Consider the following 15897-nt stretch of genomic DNA (forward strand, 5'->3'; position numbering starts at 1 on the left):
TGTCATCCCTAGGTAAAATGGTGGCGCCCTAAGTGAGCATTGGCAGGTACAGTGTGTTTTTTCATGTTTTATGCAGGATAGTTTATTTCTTTTCTTGAATTTCATTCATAGAAAATTTTGTTAAGCATTTTATCTGTTTATCTTTTCTCTATTTTGAAATAAATGACCATATCGGCCGCATTATCTTGCGTTATGGCGTAGCAACGTTGTTACTTTGCAGTTTTGTGCATTTAAAGTCTAATTTAGTGGTCTCAAACTGGTTCCACATAGGGCCGCAGTGAGTCCTGGTTTTTGTTCCAACCGATCCAGTGGCGACATTTTAACCAATCAGGTGTCTTTAAAATAAGTAGCACCTGACTCTAATTAACTGATTGCACTTGGAAAAGGTATCCTTGTTGAGTTGGAATGAAAACCTGCACCCACTGCGGCCCTTTGAGGACTGGTTTGAGACCACTGGTCTAATTTATGCGCATATAAGCCGTACCATTGATTCACTCATCATTCTTGACCCACAAATTTGGTTTATATGCGAGAAAATACGTTTTTTAATTGATTTATTTAGTTCTTCATTAATTAATTATGTTCAACGCATGGAATTTTGGAATGTGGGAGGAAGCCGGAGTACCCTGAGAAAACCCAGACAAGTCAGGGGAGAACATGCAAATTGCACACAGTGAGGACCCCAACGGGGTTCAAACTCTCGACCTCAGAACTCTGAGGCTAACACGCTAACCACCCAGCCATGTAAAGATGGCCATATCAGAGGGAAACGTCAACCTTTGTGAGTAATAGTAAAAAGGTCCAAATAATCCTGAATAAGCACCAGAAAAACATCGTCCCTACATCGCAGTTATTCATTTATTGTAGCAGGTTTTGGAACCTATTAACCACAATACAGTGTTCCCTCGCTACTTCGCGGTTCAGCTATCGCGGACTCAGAGCTTCGCAGATTTTTTCTGGAAAAAAAATACAAATATTACATTGAAACAACATATTTTACAGTTTTTTTTGTTATAACATGAATTCCACTCTCTCTACCCGTATTCTATATGGTGTACTGTATACAGGGGGGTAAAAAATAAATAAATAATAATAATAAAAAAATACAAAAATTGGAATTAAATTCAAATTAAGCATTTCGGAAGGGGAATCCCTATTTCGCGGAAATGCACTTATCGCAGGTGGTCCCGGTCCCCGATAAGCGAGGGAACACTGTATAAGAGGTATGATTGTAGTCCTATATTCTAGTTATGAATCATGGAAAATTTGTCAAAATCAGTTCTCTATTTTGACTCAAAATAAAGAATTTAACACTAAAAAAAGAACACCTAAGAAATGTGGTTAGTACTCCAAATGGAAAGAAGTAATGGGAACAAAAACAGTTGGCTGAACTCTATGACGTATTGATAATTTCACACAAACTGCGATAAGCGAGGGAACACTGTCCATGAGGTATAATTGTAGTCCTATATTCTAGTTATGAATAATGGGAAATCTGTCAAAATCAGCTATTCTCTATTTCGACTCCATATAAAGATTTTAACCTATAAAGAGAACACCTTAGAAATGTGTTTAGTACTCCAAATGGAAAGGAGTAATGGGAACAAAAACAGTTGGCTGAACTCTATGACGTATTGATAATTTCACACAGTTTCATGAGAATAATAATGGCATTTTGTCCAGCACCCTGCTGACCGACTTCATTTTGCTCTGCTGGCAGTTCTTGAGGTTAAGGCCACACAACAAACTCTCAATTTACTGGCCCCAAAACAAATGGGAGCAAGTGCCAAGAGAGACTTTCAAAGTAGTTGGAAACAATCAATTTTTTTTTTTTCCTGCTTTCAAATCCCAGTTCACTGACCTTTCGGAATAAGCAGATTCTTCAACTCAACTCAAGGTTGAAAAGAGGGAGGCCTTTAGACAAGTGAAGCTAAGCTATTAATAAGAAATAGTCTATGATAACCCCTTAGGGAAGTCCTGAAGATAACCTAATTGTTAGGTAAATTCCACTTGTAATTTGTTTCACTTACGGAACCTTTCAGTGGGAATCTCATTACTCTCACCAGCTGCGGTCCTCCCTCTAGGGCTTATCAAGGTGCTGCAGAAAATTGCTCCAACACCACCACTAGCGATATAAGACAATGTTTTAACATCCGACCAAGCGTTGAGCTGAGTAGATTGAGCACATAGAAAGAAGACGTTTTTTCTCGCATATAAACCGCATCTGCGTATAAGCCGAACATGGGCAAACTACGGCCCGCGGGCCACATCTGGCCCTCGAGGCGTTTTAATCCGGCCCGCCAACGTTGTCCAAATAATGTTTTTTTTTTTCCCAAGATGGCGTCGTCACGTGGAAGCCAGTGGCAGTTGCTCTGTCCACTCTTATTCATTTTTCGTGTTTTACAGACCCTCTATCTTTTTTTAAATGACATTTTAATATTTCTTAATACATTTGTTTTTACTTTACTTTGTACTTTATACTTTTTACTTTACTTTGTACTTTTTACTTTACTTTGTACTTTTTACTTTACTATATTTTACTTTGTTCTTTATACTTTACTTTGTACTTTATACTTTACTTTGTACTTTATACTTTACTTTACACTTTATACTTTATACTTTATACTTTACTTTGTACTTTATACTTTTTAGTTTTACTTAATACTTTTTACTTTACTTTGTACTTTATACTTTTTATTTTACTTAATACTTTTTATTTTACTTTGTACTTTATACTTTTTATTTTACTTTATCCTTTTTACTTTACTTTGTACTTTATACTTTTTACTTTAGTTTGTACTTTACACTTTATTTTATTGATGAGTATGTTAATACTTAAGTCCTTTTTTCTGTTCATGTTTCATATGTACTGTTAACGGATGCACTTTTTTATATGTATCGTATCTTGTGCTGACCCCGCCCATCAGTTAAATTTTTATAGACAAAGTGGCCGCCGGGCCGAAAAGTTTAAAATTAAAATTGCCTTAAAATTGTTGAGTTTTACAATTTCCACTTATTATTTTGTATTAAAATGAAATAAGAGGATAATTCTCTTATTATTGTCTTATTTATTAAGATTTCTTTGAAATTTAAAAAATAAAATAGATTTTGAGTATAATTAGAAAAGGGGAAAATATTTGTATTTTTACCAGAAAAAAAACTGAATAATAGTGGATTTCTGTAATCCTTAACCAAAGAAAACTCTTCTCTTTATAATAAATGACAATAAATAATGCCTGTTTTGGGGAATAATGATACTAAATACATTCCAGATGTGATCGAGAATTGAACCCGATTATGCCATTTTCACATGATCCGAATCAGGTAAAAAAATGGGTTCTTAAAATGTTTATCTAAAATGTAAAACTCTGTGTATTATCACAGTATATAAAATGTGGTTCAAATATTAGATTAGATTAGATTAAATTTAAATTTTATTTCATCCTGTATTCAGGAAATTTCTTGGTTGCAGTAGCAAGACAGACACAAAAGAAACAGAAGACATTGTAGACCTAGTTAAAAAAAATGAGCATAGTAGTCACAGTAGACAAAACGGAAAAATAAAGATTAGATTAGATTAAATTTGAATTTTATTTCATCCTGTATTTAGGAAATTTCTTGGTTGCAGTAGCAAGACAGAAACAAGACACAGAAGACATTGTAGACCTAGTTAAAAAAATATGAGCATAGTAGTCACAGTAGACAACAATGAAAAATAATAGGTGAATAATCAACAAGCAAAATATCAACAATGCCAACAATTTGGTATGATTTTCACATTTCTCTCGCAAATACAGAAGCTATTTTATTCTGAAGTAGCTAGCGGACTTGCACAAGTAGTGCTATTGGAAAACTGCCATTCCATTTGATACATTTTGAGTCATTTTAATACTTTTAGAAGTACAAAAATGACAGAACTCTACAACATCTACAAAATACAGCCCTAGAAATTCACAGGGGAATATTCTCACGTGATATCAATGTTGAATTGCAGACTATTTCCATCTTTCATCCTCATCACACAAGATGCTCATGCTCTACTACACCTGCCTGTCTATATGTCAACGTGGACGCATGAATGCTCGCCTTCTCGCCATGTGTGAGCGGTATGATTTCCTCCCCTGTCCAATCTCAGTCGGGGCCTTCACACGGCGCATCTATTTCACTCTGTGTATAACTTTTTTGGCTTTTCAAGTACTAATGAATGCCCTTCATACCTCCCACCTCCCACCCATTAAGAGTTGTTGATTCATGGCATCCCGATGACAAGGCATCCCACTGTGTTCTTTCTGAGATGGTGAGTGGAGGCAAATACAAAAAAAAAGTGTTAAATGGATATGAAAAAAAAACAGGGAGGGAATGTGAGGAAGGAAGCTAACATGACTGCAGTTATAAAGTCTTATAATATTTGGCTTTGGGTTTTAACCCAGTAATGCAAAGCATGTACCGTATTTTCACGACTATGAGGCGCACCGCATTATAAAGTGCACCCTCAATGAATGACATTTTTCCATATATAAGGCGCACTGTATTATAAGGCGCACTGTCCATTTTGGAGACAATTTAAGACTTTTAAGTGCGCCTTATAGTCGTGAAAATACGGTAATTGCTATTGAGGTATTCCAAGTATGAAGCACTCACTAAACAGTCACCTCTAGAGCCAGCCATTGTTGATGTTTTGGATTTTTTTGTATAAAATCTTGCAGTGGGGGAGGAGCTATATGATGGAAGATGTTGTAAACTACGATGGCATCTGCATATTTAACAGTATTGTTTCAGTTCAGTTGTTTCAGTTTTTGTTTTTTTAATATCCGACAGTGGTGGTTTTTCGTTTATGGTTTTCTGTTTTTTCCATATATAAGGCGCACAGGATTATAAGGCGCACTGTCTATTTTGGAGAAAATTTAAGACTTTTAAGTGCGCCTTATAGTCGTAAAAATACGGTATGTAAGACTGTAGCTGATCGTAGCTAATTTCCATCATTAGTCTCTAAATCTACATCCTCGTAAGCTCTACTGCCCCCTGCTGACAAATTCCGCTACAATGGAAAACTTCCATATTCGAAAAACACGATCACAAAAACGAAATCCTGATTCATTTGAACTCTCACCAATATCTCTGAACGTCTACAAACCAAAACAATGACAAAACAATTTCCATTCACGCAACGTAAACATGGTCACGGATGACGAAACCCACCAAAAAACTTGTGAGTCGTCCCTCCTTTTCCAAATTGATTCTGAACGTCCACCCAGCTGCCTGATGGATAACTGAGGATTGATTGAAATTTACATTGCCGACGCAATTCTTTCCACTCCCTCTCCACTTCTATCCAATAAGCGATTGCACTCTCAACCTGCTTTGTGTGATAAGCACAATGAGAAAGTGGCGGTGTATTTAGCCCTGACAATAGCAATTTGTAGCGTTTCTATATGGCAAAGCAGAATGATGTGCTGTTTATGAGAGAAAGTATCTTTCAGCTGTAAATATACGGCAAAGAAAAGCTACTGCCAGCAGCCATTTTTTTTGCAAAGGACCAAAGTGAGTAAGTGCAGGAGAAACGGATGAAATAGGGAGCGTTCTAGCTTGATGATGTGGAACTATGACATGAAAATAGTTCAGTGCTACAAGTGTTTTTGTTTATAAGCATGTGGAACTTGATTTCTGAGTCGGTTTCCAACTTTAGACAACCAAAAATTACTTTTAGGGAAAAAAATATCACCTTACAGGAAAGTGCTGAGTACAATATTCATTATTGAACCATTGATTTTAATATTAAATCGTGAATCTTGAGTCGTGAATCCTAAATTGTAAATCCTGAATCGAGAATCCTGAATCGAGAATCCTGAATCGAGAATCCTGAATCGAGAATCCTGAATCGAGAATCCTGAATCGAGAATCCTGAATCGAGAATACAAAATCGATAACCCTAAATCGTGAATCCTAAACCGTGAATCCTAAATCGTGAATGAGTCGTGAATCTTAAATCGTAAATCCTAAATTTAGAATCCTAATTATCGAGTCCTAAATCATGAATCCTAAGTCGAGAATCCTAAATCGATAATCATAAATCGTGAATCCTAAACAGTGAATCCTAAATCGTGAATCCTAAATTAAGAATCCTAAATCGTATATCCTAAATCGAGAATCCTAAATTGAGAATCCTAAATCATGAATCCTAAATCAAGAATCCTTAATTGTGAATCCAAAGTCATGAATCAAAACCAGTGAATTATTGTGGGTATAACGCGCACCCATGTATAACGTGTACCCATAATTTGTGACTAAAAGTTGGTATACTATTTTATTTTGTTTTTCTCAGCTCATACCAAAAATTGTCACAAATACTGGTAACTGCAAATTTTAAATCCTTAAAGTCAAATTCATCATCATAATATTTTTTAAAAATTCAAAGTTTGATTCATAATCATCAGATTCACTAAACAATTGATTCCATTCTTTGTATTCTTCTAAGTTAAAAATACTTACCAATGTTTCCAGTGCGCATGTGTAGCCGACCCCTGACAACAGTGTGCATTGCCAAGGCTTCCTCTCCCAGATCTTCACTTGTTAAAATATCCAAGTCATGGACGGCCTGCACTGCCATTTTGCCATGCCGTAACATGCACTGCAGATAATGACAAAGGTAAAATTATTGAATAACAATGTAGTACTTGAAAATAAACTTCTAAATAATTTGAAGTTTGCTATTTCAATGTTATGCTTTTTGTATTAATAAAAAAATAAAAAAATAAATCTTGTGGTCCCAGGGTAACAAATTTGTGTGATTTCATGTATACAGTAATACCTTGACATACGGGATATTTGAGATAAGGGTAACAATTTGCGCAAATATTTATCTTGAGATATGAGACAAATTTTGATATACAAGTAGACAGGGGACGCAAGAGGCTGCTCATAAGGACATCATGGCCACTGTCTTTCCCATTGCAACTTCCTTGTGTAATGTCAAGAGCACTGGGCGGAGCCTTGCATTTTTTTCAGTGTTTTTTTTTCCGGTAGTCAATTCAGATGGCGGAACGATCGCTAATATGAGAGGTTTATATATTACTTCTCGTTGGCAAGTGGTCGTGCGTTATCCTATTGTGGGGACATTTGTGTGCATCATTTTCAGAATATTTTGAAGGGAAGACAAAAGCAAACCACCTTCGATAGGTTGCATCTGAAAGTTAGGGTGGAGGCGGGGCAAATAGTGCCAACCCGTACTTTATACTTTTACTTTACTTTGTACTTTATACTTGTAACTTTACTTTGTAGTTTATACTTTTTACTTTGCTTTTTACTTTAGACTTTTTACTATATACTTTTTTGTTTTACTTTACTTTGTACTTTATACTTTTTACTTGACTTTGTATTTTATACTTTTCACTTTACTTTGTAATTTATACTTTTTACTTTACTTTGTCCTTTATACTTTACTTTGAACGCACGAAGACAAAAGCAAACCACCTACGATAGGTTGCATCTGAAAGTCAGGGTGGAGGCGGGGCAAATAAAGCCAACCCGGGGGAAGAAATGTATCAAAATTTAAAACAAAATTCGAATTAAGTTTAGTGCAAGGTTAGATTGAACTTATTTTTTAATGTATCTGCATTGTAATCCAAGTTCATTCAAATTTGTTTGTGTTATGTTACGAGCGCGTTACCGTGCAAAAAGTCTCTCGCAAAATCCGTCTAATTCTAATAATATTAAACACATTTTAGTACTATTAAACCACTAGTTATTTGTTACTTTGTGAATAGATGACCAATTACAACAAAATAAAAATGTTTTTCAAATCCAATATCCTGTTTTGGGTGTTTTTTCAGAGGTTTAGAACAAAGTAATTAGTTTTTAAGTTCATTTCAATGGGAAACGTTCGTTTGAGTTACGAGAAAATTGACATACGAGCTCAGTCCCGGAAGGCATTAAACTCATATCTCAAGGTACCACTGTAGTAAAATAACTATGTCATATGGCTAAAGATATGAATATAAATACTTGTAAATAAGTGTAATTTTCCAAAAAGGTCTTTATTTTTCAGTCAGTACAATGACAAAAAAAGATAACTATATATTTTTTTATACTTTATGTACTGAGAATGGAACACATTAAACTCGTATCTTGAGGTACCACTGTAGTAAAATAACTATGTCATATGGCTAAAGATATGAATATAAATATTGTAAATAAGTGTAATTTTCCAAAAAAGTCTTTTTTTTCAGTCAGTACAATGACGATAAAAAAGATTAATATATTTATTTTTATGCTTTTTGTACTGAAAATGGATTCTACTTCTTTTACTAATGTGTTTCAGGAAATAAAATCTAGAAATCTGCAAATGATTCATGAATCAATGATGAATGCCCTGTTATGCCAAAAATGGGATATGAAAACAGAAAGCAGTCGATCATAAATTATGGTATATCGCTAGCGGTTAAAATGCCACATGAATTGTAATATGAGTTTGTTCTGTAAGAAAGATGAAGAGAGTATCGGTTCAGCTCCCAAAAAAAAAAAAAAATGAAGACTCTATAGCTCTGGGAGTGTGTTACCTTGAGCTCAATGGCTGTTGAACCTATGAGTCGCAATGAGTCACTGTCCCAGATGTCAACTCGCATGGTGTGAAGGGCCAGGTAGTGCAGAAAGTGACACTTTTCTCCTGGCTTGAGAAAACTGTCATCCACACGGAACTCTACCTGTAGCCCAGGAGACTCTGCGTGAAGACAGATAATGAATTTGTTCATGTATTTTTAGGGGTTGGCAGGTAAAAAAAAAACAGGCTTGGTAAAAAAATAAACACAATTCAGAAAAAGATTGAAGGTCTATTTTTATTTTCATTGTAAAAATAAATAAATAAATAAAATGCCTTTCCAGATACAGCTATAACGTCATGTACTAAACAGAGGGAGACTGTAGAAAAATCTTGGTTTTTATATTTTTAAATGTTAGGTTATTAGTTTTTCCATTGATAGATTAAAAAAATGAAAAAAATAACATTAAATAGAGCACAGGTGTCAAAAAGGCGGCCCGCGGGCCAAATCTGGCCCGCCGCATCATTTTGTGTGGTTCGGGAAAGTAAATCATGAGTGGCGATTTTCTGTTTTTAGGATCAAATTAAAATGAAGTTAAATTAAAATGATGTATATTGAATTTCCTAATTTTCCCCCTTTTTAACTCAATAATTGTAATTTTTTAATCCATTTTTCAGTTTTTTTTTAGTTTAAAAATCATTTTTAAAAATCTAAAAATATATTTAAAAATAAGCTAAAATAAATATGTCTTAGATCTATAGGAAAACTGAATATGCAGGTCTTTTAATCCAGTTCTTTTCATTTATTTATCAAAAAATATCTAAATATTATATCTAAAATGGTCCGTATAAAATAAAATAAAGGTGTATATTAAATTTCCTGATTTTCCCCCTTTTAAATTAATAATTGTCATTTTTTAATCATTTTTTCTGTGTTTTTAGTTCAAAAATCATTTTGTAAAATCTAAAAAAAATTTAAAAAAGTTTTAGATCGATAAAAAACTGAATATTCAGGGATTTTAATCCATTTATAAAAAAAAATCTAAATATTATATCTAAAATGGTCCGACCCACATGAAATCGAGTTGACGTTAAACCGGCCCGCAAACCAACCCAAGTCCGACACCCTTATTTCAGAGACATTAGTTATCTGAAAATGTATTTAATCAGATGACAAACCTATTATTTTCATTACATTTGTCCGCGACTTATACTCCAGTGTCCAAAAAATATAGTTGTTGATTAGTTGATCAATGGTGGCAGTTCTAATGACAACTATTTCCTTTTTTAACAGGAACCATAGCAAATTCTTTCAGCATCCATCTGGCCTTTACGACTCAGGATGTCTCCACTTGGACCATTAATTTTCCCAGCATGCCACAAGCTTGTAGCAATGGAAGCGCAAAAAAGGAAAGGCTAAGAGGGAGATATACAATGTGTAGGTCGACTGACTTGGAGCGACACCCAACAGAGTCGCAAGTCGCCTTGTAACACAAACTACACACGTAGGATAGATTGTCTGATGTGTTCGCAGCAGGTCAAGCAGCCTGGAAATCATGCTGGACAAAAAAACAAGGCATAGAAGCGCTGCAGGCTAAAAAAAAAAAAAGGGACATGCTAAATTCATCCCTTTTACTGTATTTTCACGACTATAAGGCGCACTTAAAAGTCTGAAATGTTCCCCAAAATAGACAGTGCGCCTTATATATGGAAAAACCGGAAAACCAAAAAACCACCACTGTCGGATATTAAAAAAACACAAACGCCTGAACTGAAACAATTCTGTTAAATATGCAGATGCCATCTTAGTTTACAACATCTTCCATCATATAGCTCCTCCCCCACTGCAAGATTTTACACAAAAAAAAATCCAAAACATCAACAATGGCTGGCTCTAGAGGTGACTGTAAAGTAGTGAGTGCTTCATACCTGGAAGACAATAGCAATTACCCTATTTTCACCACTATAAGATGCACTTAAAAGTCTTACATTTTCTCCAAAATAGACAGTGCGCCCTACAATCCAGTGCGCCTTATATATGGAAAAAAAGAAAAACGAAAAACCGCCACTGTCGGATATTAAAAAATCATAAACGCCTGAACTGACAGAATACTGTTAAATATGCAGATTAGTTTACAAAATCTTCCATCATATAGCTCCTCCCCCACTGCAAGATTTTATACCAAAAAAAATCCAAAATATCAACAGGGGCTGGCTCTAGAGGTGACTGTAAAGTAGTGAGTGCTTCACACCTGGAAGTCAATAGCAATTACCGACATTTTCACGACTATAAGGCACACTTAAACGTCTTAAATTTCTTCCAAAATTGACAGTGCGCCTTATAATACAGTGCGCCTTATAAAACAGTGCGCCTTATAATAGTGTGCCTTATAATACAGTGCACCTTATAATACAGTGCGCCTTATAATACAGTGCGTCTTATAATACAGTGCGCCTTATAATACAGTGCGCCTTATAATACAGTGCGCCTCATAATACAGTGCGCCTTATAATACAGTCCGCCTCATAATACAGTGCGCCTCATAATACAGTGCGCCTTATAATACAGTGCACCTTATAATGGAAAAAATGTCATTCATTGAGGGTGCACCTTATAATGTGGTGCGCCTTATAGTCGTGAAAATACGGTACATTTACGATTTTTAGATGGACGGAGAATTGAAGCGACACATAAATTACATATTTGTACAATCGCAATTGTCACAATATTGCGTTGTTGTGATTGACAGTGTATAATAAAGAAAGTTTGGTATGCTGACACTGATAGCAATAAAATGGAGTCCCGGCAGGAACAAAAACAACCGTCATGGCCTTGAGATGCGGTATGATAGATGACTAATGTGTGTGTGTGTGTGTGTGTGTGTGTGTGTGTGTGTGTGTGTGTGTGTGTGTGTGTGTGTGTGAGGCAAGACTTTTGTAAAGAAATCCAATGACGGAATTGATTGGGTGATTCCAAGAAAATAAACAAGAATGAAAAGTGTTTTGAAAACATATTTTGCAAAGATTCCATTCATTCTTGAATGAATTTTTCTGGGTAAAAAGACACAGTGTCACTTTAATGACTGACTTGTTAACAATTGAGGGAGTCCCCTGATTACAATGTCCTCGACCCAAAACGTTTCGACTTTAAGACGCCGCAATGGAGTCCCCTGCACCATAGTTTCTTCGTATTTAGGACATACCGTATTTACTCGCATATTACCCTTAGAATTGCCTTAAAAATCATTGAATTTTAATATTTCTCTCGTATAAGCCGCCCCCTGATTTACAATTTTCACCTCCATATTCATGGTTTTAATAGGGAGTACAAATGTTTTACTTTGAAGGGAAAATCTTAAGAAAAAACATTGCACATGGTATTTCTGAGATACTTTATTAATCGAAAGGATTGTCTTCTAGATTGGCTATTCGTAAAATGTTGCTTTTCTTCTTGAACTTTGTTTATAGACAACAAAACACATTTGGTTAAGTGTTTTATCTATTTATATTTCATCTATTTTGAAATAAATGACCATATCGCCCACATTGTCTTGCGTTATGGCGTTTCGTGCATGTCAAGTTTGTGACCAGACGTTTGGTCACTGGTCTTTTGTTCGCCAGTCTTTTGGTCGCCGGTCTTTCGGTCGCCGGTCAAATGTACTTATTAGATATGAAACAGTACTTAGATATTAAACAGTACTTAGATATTAAACAGCACTTAGATATTAAACAGTACTTAGATAATAAACTCTCTCTCTTAGATATTAAACTCTCTCTCTCATGAATATAATTTTTAAAGCTAGTTTCAACAGTAAACTTTGTCACCATTTGACCGGCGACTAAAAGACCGGCGACCAAAAGACCGGCGACCAAAAGACCGGCGACCAAAAGACCGGCGACCAAAAGACCGGCGACCAAAAGACCGGCGACCAAAAGACCGGCGACCAAAAGACCGGCGACCAAAAGACCGGCGACCAAAAGACCAGTGACCAAAAGACCAGTGACCAAAAGACTAGCGACCAAACGTCCGAGCACCATCAAGTCTAATTTGTGCGCATATAAGCCGTACAATCGATTCAGTCATCATTTTTTATGAGCGACGAATACGGCCTATATGCGAGAAAAGTATTTTAATACAAATTTTAACTTCCATAGTTAAATACGATTTAGGCAGAAATTCATATTACGTAACCAGTGTAAGACTGTAAACCGAGTCGTCATCCAAGGACTACTGATATTAAAAAAAAAATATATATATATCAACCAGCATATTTGTAAACATTCAACCTCCTGTAAAGTGAGGGTTTTAATGCTTGTATCTATCAATAAAAAAATCCTGCCTGGATGATATAACAGAGAAAATATTGACCATGATAATCCAGAATCTGTCTAAAAAAAGGCCCGTGGGTAAGCATAGGGATGTTTGTGTACAATATCAGACTTTAAAAGTGGATGTAATATCTCTTCCATTTCATTTGTCGTGACATGAATAGACACCAATCCGTCACAGTTTGGCTGATTGAAGGAGAAGAGGCGTCATTGAACATCATGCAACATCACAAAACAGCCTTTCAACAACAGGTTGAAGAGGAGGGAAATAAATCATAATCCTGCTCACATCCTGAATATCATCTTCATATCTCTTGAGTAAGCAAATTAGGTCAGGCACAATCTTTTTTAGGTGTTTGTTAACAAAACAAGTCACCATACCTGTTAACTAGTACGTTTTATACGTATTTTATATGTTTTTTTATTACCATTTCAAATCATGTACGCCGTACACTGACTTTTGTACGGGAAAAAAATAAATAAATAATAAAAAAATCGCCAATATTTATGAAAACCGATCTCAACAAGACCATTTTGGCTAAAATCCAGATAGTCATGTAGTCATACGAAGTAAAGTATAAAGTATAAAGTACAAAGTAAAGTAAAAAAGTATAAAGTCAAGTAAAGAGTATAAAGTATAGTAAAAAGTATAAAGTAAAAAGTAAAGAAAAAGTATAAAGTAAAAGGTAAAATGAAAACTATAAAGTACAAAGTCAAGTAAAAAGTATAAAGTACAAAGTCAAGTTAAAAGTGTAAAATACAAAGTCAAGTAAAAAGTATAAAGTATAGTAAAAAGTATGAAGTAAAAAGTTTAAAAAAGTATAAAGTACAAGGTATCAAAAAAAGGCCAAAGAAATGGTCAATGACATGGTAAGAGTTCAGGAATGGCATTGATGACGTCATGGCTGTTTCCAGGCGCATCTTCACCGCCCAAAAAAACAATGTTCACAACTCCCAATAACGATGTTTCTTACGTGCAAAAAAACTGCAGAAGATCCTCCATCCGGACTACTATGATGTTGTACATAGAGTAAATATCGTGGAAGCAAGCATGGAGGAGCCACGTAGTAAGAAACGAGTTACCGCGAGTAATCATGCGTCGTACGGTGTTTGTACGTTTTTTTGGGGGTTTATACAGGGAATCATAATCATTTATAAGGGCAGTTATCGGCAGAGATTGACAGGTATGACTCACCCATGTCACGAGTAGACTAAATGCAAATCGCAAGCTGGACCAACGGGTGTAAAGACTTGAGGGTAGCAACCATAACAACACATAGTTCCCTCACGCAGGTCATGAATTGTCCAACAATTGAAAGTGACGGTTGCCGCTGGGTACAACTTCTGAGTGGCAGCCATCGCTTTACATAATTAGTGAATATAACAGAAAACACTGCCATCAAGTGGGAGTCAAGTGAAAGAACTACTATGTTATATATATATATATATATATATATAGCTCGGCTACACAGTAATACCTTGAGATAAGAGTGTATCAACATACGAGAAATTTTGAGATACAAGGAAAATTCTGAGCAAATTTTTGCCTTGAGATACGAGCAGACCGAGTCACCGAGTCTTTTCACCGCATCTCGTAAAGATATCTACAAGCGCTGGGCCTTAAAAAGTTGCTTTTTTGTCAATTTTGATAAAATTCATTTAAATGTGTTTATGTTATGTTACGAGCGCGTTGCCGTGCAAAAAAGTCTTATATTTAGTTCATTTCTATGGCAAAAGTTCGTTTGTATATTGACATACAACCTTGGTCCCGGAACGTATTAAGCTCATATCTCAAATCTTAATGAAAGCAGACGTTGTCCAAATATTTTCCTCCCCAAAATGGCGCCATCACGTGGAAGCCAGTGGCAGTAGCTGTGTCCACTCTAATTTGTTTTTTGTGTTACAGCCCCTCTAAGTTTTTTTTAAATTACATTTTAATATTTCTTAATACATTCCTTGTTACTTGAGTTAGTACTTTATATTTTTTACTTTAATGATGAGTATGTTAATACTTTAGTCCTTTTTTTCTCTGTTTATGTTTCATATGTACTGTTAATGGATGCACTTTTTTATATGTTATCGTGTCTTGTGCTGACCCGGCCCATCTGTCACATTTTTAAAGTCAAGATGGCCCCCAGGCCAAAAAGTTTTCCCACCCCTGGTCTACAGTCTAGAGCCAACATATCAGGGGGTCCAATCTGTCATCCAGTACATAGAGAAGAACCCCATGCTTATATTTTGACATGAGCCACAAGTGTTGTGACTTGTGTCGCTGATGCGCACTTTGCTCACAGCGCCAGAAGTGTTTGGGTTTGAGGGTGAGAGGTTCTGCACTCTACTCTATTTCATGTCTGCAGTGAACTTTGAATCGCCGCCAGTAGTAACTCAGTCGCTATGTTTCGCTGTTGGTGCTTTAAAATTTTTAGCGGAAACGTGGGGTCGAATGTTGAGCCAATACGAATATTTGGGTGGGCAATGCAGTATCAAATGTTAAAAATGAAAAAAATTGGATGAATTATAAAGAAAATCCACTCCATTTGATATGTTCTAATTTTTAAATAAAGGAATTCAAATAATGTTTTATGTTATTTGCAATACATATATTTTGCACTAAAAAAATTAAATAAATATGAGAGTATTTAATATTATGGGTTTCCAAAAAGCGTGACCGGTCTTTTGGTCGCCGGTCTTTTGGTCGCCGGTCTTTTGGTCGCCGGTCTTTTGGTCGCCGGTCTTTTGGTCGCCGGTCTTTTGGTCGCCGGTCTTTTGGTCGCCGGTCTTTTGGTCGCCGGTCTTTTGGTCGCCGGTCTTTTGGTCGCCAGTCTTTTGGTCCCCGGTCTTTTGGTCCCCGGTCTTTTGGTCCCTGGTCAAATGTACTTAGATATTAAACAGTACTTAGATATTAAACTCTCTCTCATGGATATAATTTTGAGACCAAAAGACCGGCGACCAAAAAGACCGGCCACCAAAAAGACCGGCGACCAAAAAGACCGGCGACCAAAAAGACCGGCGACCAAAAAGACCGGCGACCAAAA

At 35.7% G+C, this 15897-nt stretch overlaps 1 protein-coding gene across 2 annotated transcripts in view; it reads right to left on the reverse strand.

Moving 5' to 3' along the window:
• nphp4 (nephronophthisis 4) overlaps positions 1 to 15897 on the reverse strand; it is a 145376-nt gene that overhangs the window by 42233 nt on the left and 87246 nt on the right. For both annotated transcript variants that reach the window (XR_013326965.1, XM_077721610.1), the window contains 2 exons: positions 8556 to 8716; positions 6490 to 6628 (listed from right to left, as the gene is read on the reverse strand). Coding sequence is in view for 1 of the 2 variants with exons in the window: in XM_077721610.1 (XP_077577736.1) it covers positions 6490 to 6628; positions 8556 to 8716 (300 nt within the window). In the remaining variant the exon portion in view is untranslated. The remainder of the gene's footprint in view (positions 1 to 6489; positions 6629 to 8555; positions 8717 to 15897) is intronic.

Source organism: Stigmatopora nigra, chromosome 1 (assembly GCF_051989575.1).
Source record: "Stigmatopora nigra isolate UIUO_SnigA chromosome 1, RoL_Snig_1.1, whole genome shotgun sequence".
In the NCBI taxonomy this organism is placed as follows: domain Eukaryota; kingdom Metazoa; phylum Chordata; class Actinopteri; order Syngnathiformes; family Syngnathidae; genus Stigmatopora; species Stigmatopora nigra.